The following is a 6,762-nucleotide window of genomic DNA, read 5'->3' as shown; positions in this document are numbered from 1 at the left end:
GAATTGAATCTGTACCTATGTGAAAATGGCAATGCATTCTGAGTTGGTTCAGCTCTTGGCTCTGAGTTCTGGGTCATATCAGGTGTTCTCTCATCATCTGTCCCATTGATACTTTCTGGTGTTAAAGGGGACTGAAGATCTCCACCTGCTGATTCCTTGAAAAGGGATGGGGAAGAAGAAAAGAGTTACATATTAGTTTAAGCACACAACGTAATCTTCAGTTTAAAACTGACTCTGATGCATCCTTTCACATGAACCAAATTTCCACTGAAATGTGATCTTCCTGCCTCAGTCTCCCAAGTAGCTGAGACATGTGCTTTCACCCAACAAGAAATAACTTTTTGAAGCAAAAGCAACTCACAGAAAAATTCACCAAAATATAATACAATTTAGAAATGTACACAAAACACATTTTAGATATGTACTTTTAAAAAGCTAAAAAACTTTTAGGTTAATGTAAGTAATGGTCCGAATAAAATATGCAAAGAATTTCTTCAGAAGAAAAATAAGATGGCACACAAACTCAAAATGTGATTTTCACTTTGAGGAAGAAGTAGGTAATGAGAGGGATGCCAAGAGAAAAGAATAAGGAAGGCAAAAGGGAGAATGAAGTCTGCAAAAAGTTTAATTTAAAAATAGTTTAAAGTTTTTGTTGTTTTTTTTTGGTGCCGAGGATTGAACTCAGGTCCTTGTGCTTGCAGGACAGGCAGCAGAACCGCTGAGCTAAATCCCTAGCCAAGGTTTGTTTCCATTTCTCCCTTCCATTCTTTTTTTTTTTTTTTTTTAAAGGAGGTGCATTTTGTTTATTTATTTTTTTGGTACCGGGGATCGAATTCAGGACCTTGCACTTTCGAGGCAGGCAGCGGAACCACTGAGCTAAATCCCCGGCCCTTCAAGTTTTTAATCTGCCTTACTTTTCAGTTCATATAGAGCTATTCAGAAAAGAAACCAGAAATACCTCTTTAAAATAGTATACATAATGACACTAGTGCATTTCAGCTTGTGTCTGGTACTCACAATGGACTTATTTTCTCAGAAAAATTCCTCTGATTTTTGGATGAATTAAGATTTCCCTAGCACAGTGAATTTATCCCTCTGGACAAAAAATGAAATTTAATATGAACTCAAGCTGGCACTTATTCTTGTGTCTGCCATCATCAGACTATCCAAATTTGGCACTAGGAATGAGATAGAGGGTCATATGATAAACTGTTAACCAGGGGAGGTGCTAGCAAGTAATGCTAATGAGTACTGCTAACCAGTAATGTGGTAGACCTGTTATAGTCCCTGGGCAATAGAACTCGACAACTGAAATATCTCTGCCAGAAGGGAAAATGAAAACCCAAGTGTCTAACAGTGTGCAAGGATGGTCATAATTTGTAAACTAGAGAGAATTCAAGACTTCTTCAAATAGAATATGATGAAGATAGGAAAATGTTTATAATCAGAAAAGATATGAGAATATAAAACAGTATCTAGGTTATAACATACTTTACATTTAAAATGCTATACATTAAATACTAGAAAGAAATAAGGAAAATATTAATTTCTTTTTGGGACTTTTGATTGTTATATGTATTTTATTTTATATTTAAATAGTTTAACTAGTAGTACCATATTGCTGTAAATTATATAAGCTATAAAATTATCAAGGATATGCTTTAATTCCAAATTATTTATCATTTTAATTGTCAATGAAACCTCTATTTTGACCTTTAATTTCATTCTTACTAAATCTTTCTCCAGAAACCTGTTTCCATTCACTGAGAGTCAACGCATGAATAAAACCTACAGTATATATGGCAATATAAAATTGTTTTAGAACAAAATCAAATTCTACTAAATGGGAATGGGAACAGTAATCAATAATGTTACTATTTAGTCAGTCGTGGATTATCTTAATTAGCCAGAAAAGATTTAAGCGGTCAGTAAAAAAACCCCATGAGATTAACAACTTCTGTATTAATAAATGAGGCCTATTTTTCTACAAAATAGGCCAAACCCAAGTAATCAAGGTTGACTGTCCAATCTGCTGAAGAGTTAAGTTGGCCAAGATTTGATTCAATAAAAATACTAGAAACAAATGATCTTATAATCAAAGAGAATAAGCAGAGATAGAAGCCAAGGATTAATTTAAGAATTTTCTGAAATCAGCTGACAAAGATGTGGGGGACATAAACAGATTAGGATCAAAAGATAGAGGAGAAGATGGGTAGCAGTGTGATTACTGGTTTTTCCTACCTTTTGAGGATTTTTTTCTCTTGTCACTTCAGAAGTAAAAATGAGGGCTGAGGTATAGGGCCTGGGAAAGGCATGAATTTCAATTCTACTGAAATGGGAAGACTGATCTCACAGGGAAGTTAGTAAAGAAAAGGAAGGGGAAGAAGGACTAAACATTGCAACAATTCCAGTATCTTAATGCAGCAAGTTTTTCATTAGAAAACTTAAAGATCAGCTAGCTTTAATTAAAGTAATATTAGATCATTAAAAATAAAGTCTACCCAAAGTATGTTTGAAAAAAACCTTATATTTGCTCATGAAAACAAGAAAACATTTTGATAGTACATAAAGGCATAAAAGAAAAAAACCTTTTTTCCTACCACATAAGTAACCAAAAAAACCACAAAAAACTCCAGAAGTTTTAGATATGCTAAAAATAGCACTGTGAAAATTTTTTTTAACATATTCTTAAATCTCTAGTTTTGACTTCTTCAATCTAAATTGTGTATTTTCTAAACATTCAACTTTATTATTCCTTTTTAAAAAAGCCACCCTATCCTTCTACAAAACAAACTTTTTATCTTTGACTCAAACATTAAAATAAAAAACTTGGGGCTGGGGATTTAGCTCAGGTTCCACTGCCTGCCTCGCAAGCACAAGGTCCCAAGTTTGAGACCCGGTACCAAAACAAAACAAAACAAAAACAACTTGGGGGTATATTTATTGAATTACAAACTTCTGAAGAAAAAGGGTAACTTCCCTTTAGGAAGACTCTTATGGTTGGCCATTTTTATGGAAAATACTTATGGAAAAAATTATTAAAATATCTTCTTTGAGATATACATACATACATACATATGTGCGTATCTCTCTATATACACACTGTATAAATAAACCAAAGTTGATAAGAAAACAGAAAAAAGCAAAATACAATGTATAAATATAGATCTACTGAACCTTTCTATTGCCTTTACATCCTATTTTGAGTCAGTATAATTGCTCATATCTTACTTTGTTTCTCCAGCAACCCCTGCCCCCCATAAAACAACCTGCAATCACAAAAAGAAAATGACAGTCAACATAAAGAAAAAAATATTCTTGGAAATTAAAATCTGAGAAACAAGGAAGTCAAACCTAACAGATGGGACTATATTATTAAAAAGAAGCCTGAGCACAAATGTAAGATTCAGGAAGGGGTTAAGAATTCTCTTTTCCTATCACTTATGAAATGGCAAGAAAGCCAAAATATGAGTCATATTCTGAATTGCATGGAGAAGAAATGAACTTGGACCACACTTGGGGGCCAGACTCCAGCATGCTATCACTACCTATTCTAGAAATGAAGGCCAGATGGGAGCCACAGGCAGTGCCTCCCTTTCCCCTCTAGACTCAGCACTGCTACACCTGCCACTTAATTCCAATGAAGGCTGAAACAGTTTTCCCTTTTTTACTCAAGTAAAAGAGCTCTTTTGAGGGCTGGGGATGTAGCTCACTGTTGCCCCACCTGCTTGGCAAGCACAAGTCCTGAGTTTAATCTTGGGTACCGGAAAAAGAAAAAAAGAGAGCTCTTTCTTTATCATTAAACAAACATTCATGGAAGACTCATTCCATTATAGATTTTTATACTTACTACCCACAGTTGAAATAAGCACACATAATACAGTATGTACTATTATATAATATCATATGTTACTATGTCAGAAAAATGAAATAAAAATCTAATAATATCACACTCAGTTTTCTTTGCAAATGCTAAGGTTCTATGTAAAGGGAGGGGGGAACCCCTGGAAATTGCAGACAACTATCAGTATAGTTTATATAAGAAAGATAGGGGAGAATTCCAGTCAACAGATCATATTCAAAGGCTTTACACAGTGTTGGTGAATAAATGCTATATTACTGAATTTTATAAATTTTAAAGTAAGAAATTAAAAAAAAAACCTATCCCATTAACTGACTTTTTGATTAATGGATCAACTACTAGTTTTGATTCGAACAGAGAAGAAAGTCTGTGCTGTGCGACCCCCTGTCCTCCCAATCTATCCCACTCCTCTCCTACCTGCGCCCGCTCTTCAACCTCATGAAGACTTACTGAAATCTCTTGCCCCTCAGCTTTGTGCTACTTTTTCAGGCTCATCCTGACTTTAATTCTTTCCATCATAACCCTTGCTCAAGTGTCTAAAATGAGGAAGTGGCTAACTGTGCTCCAAATGCCAGACTCCTTTCATTTCAAGCCAGTAGTATCAATGTCTGCTGAAAAGATGTTAGAAATGTATGTATTGAACACTCCCACCCCAGACCTATTAAATAAGAAACTCTGGAGGTGAGATTCAACAATTTGTATTTTAGCAAGTCTTCCGGGGAATGCTGATGCAGGTTGCATACAATTAAGGCATTTGTATTTTTCTAGATAACTATTATGTGCCCATATACTATTTTAAAGCTATATATCATTATCTTCACCATTACAACCACATCACCAGCCATAGTTGTCAACATTTATTGAGCATTTACTATATGCTAAGCATTCTCTAATCCTCAATGAATTCTCACAATAACCTAGTAAGAACATACTATTCTTATTTTTCTCCCCCTCCTTCTTTTCCTAGAACATATTGTTCTTATTCCAATTTTACAGTTGAAAAAATAGTAACTTACCTAAATTCATAAAACTACCAAGGATTAGAGCCTCTGTTATTAATCATGACCTGACACTGACATTGTCATACCAATCCCTCTTAACAATTCTATAAAATAAGTAATACTCATGTTACACATGTACAGACACATTTAACGACTTTTTCATGATCACAGGATTTATGTCTAAATTTATGTGATTTGAAAACTCATCAACCCCCTCCCATACACACAAACTTTGCAATGCTTGGGACAGAACACAGGGCCTTGAGCATGATAGACAAAGTAGTGTACCACTGAGCTACATCCCCAGCTCAGAAGCTCATGTGTTATATTCACCTTAAATAAAAAACAAAAACTATGGCCAAGTGCCTATTATCACCAATTATTCCACTTAAGCAACTATTTATTATTCTATTGAACCTCTACTGATGAATTCCTCAATAAATCTATTTTTTTGGGCAGAGCATTAATTTAGCAGATTGAATCAAACTAGGGAATTTTGAGTAGAAGAGAAGTTGTCAAGGGCCATACAACTCAAATGAAATATAAACATTAATTTGTCACACAGAGGGGGATGATGAAGTAAAAGAAATGAAATAAATATCTTTTCATAATATTCCCTCTGGCTTCTGTACACTAACAATAAGACTTCAAAATGTTTGAAAAGATAAATTAAGGTCCATATATTTTGATTTTCTAATGCTAATGAACTTAAGAAATTTATTTTTTCACAACAACTTCCAAATATAACCATCTTAGCTGGATGTGGTGGCGCATGCCTGTAATCCAACTCCAGAAGCTGAGGACAGAGGATCACCGAGAGTTCAAGGCCAGCTTGAATTACATAATGAGATCCTGTCTCAGGAAATAACCATTTTTGCTATATTCATTTTTTCTATATTCTTTTGATGAAAATAAACGCATAAAAAGATTCCTTCCACTAATCATGAGCAAGTATCTTAAGAACTTGTAATAGCTCACAACTAATTAAAAATTTGAATTATGATCAGACAAATGGCAACTAAGGACAATGGCAAAGCTTAATCCATTACAATTTTATTAAAATCCTGAGTATACTCTTACTGAATGTGTTGTTTGTTTCATCTTCTTATAATAATAAAATCACCTGAGGAATCAGTGCTCCCAACATGTACTTAATTATAAGTGGGCTTCTCTGCTGAAGTCTCACTACACTATCAGAGCACTCAGAGAATGCAGATTCAAGAGAAGTTTCAAAATGATCATTGACCTCATTCCAGGTCACTGCAAGTACAGAGTTGTACTGGAGTTTTGGCTTCAATCCAGAGTTAACTTTCAGTCTGTCACAAAATATGTACTTCAAACTTTAAAAAGTTATCCTTTTCTATTAAAAAATCAACTCTTTTTTTGTATTTTACCAAGTACAATTGGATGCTAGGGGTGGGGAGTGACCTGAAAAACAAATAATTTTCTAAACTGTTCAACCATTTCGCTATTCATTAAACTCCAAGGCAATTCTTATTTATCTCTTCAAGAAAGTTCCACATACATCTGCTACTGTTGACATTATTCCAGATTTGCAGCATCTGACTCTTTTTCATAAAAGCTACAGCATACATATTAGAAACAATTACTATGGAGGACACAAAACAAAGCTGGAACCTACTCCTAAGACTGAAATTGAAATAAAAAATTAATTTTAGGAAAGCCTACTATTAAAAAGCTAAATAATTAGCATTCTATATGAATAATATATTAAAACCTTTGGAAAAATTACTGAAATGTAAGTATTTAATGAGCTTTATTTGCAGATAGAAAAATTCTAATTATTTATTAAAAGAAAATTTGACGGATACTTTTATAAAATCAATAAACTTTGTGCCTCGGTGCTAAGTATAAAATAAGATGTTTTAATTTTTGTGC

At 33.8% G+C, this 6,762-nt stretch overlaps 1 protein-coding gene across 3 annotated transcripts in view; it reads right to left on the bottom strand.

Moving 5' to 3' along the window:
* Positions 1-6,762, bottom strand: part of Homer1 (homer scaffold protein 1) — a 133,714-nt gene that overhangs the window by 66,884 nt on the left and 60,068 nt on the right. For all 3 annotated transcript variants that reach the window (XM_087201159.1, XM_021248538.2, XM_004870212.4), the window contains one exon: positions 16-155. In XM_087201159.1, the coding sequence (XP_087057285.1) occupies positions 16-155 (140 nt within the window). The remainder of the gene's footprint in view (positions 1-15; positions 156-6,762) is intronic.

Source organism: Heterocephalus glaber, unplaced genomic scaffold, assembly GCF_053883595.1.
Source record: "Heterocephalus glaber isolate CG9 unplaced genomic scaffold, H.glaber_assembly_v1.0 deba00001757, whole genome shotgun sequence".
Classification (NCBI taxonomy): Eukaryota; Metazoa; Chordata; class Mammalia; order Rodentia; family Bathyergidae; genus Heterocephalus; species Heterocephalus glaber.
The sequence above is the reverse complement of the archived record's forward strand: the minus strand, read 5'-3'. Positions and strand labels throughout refer to the sequence as shown.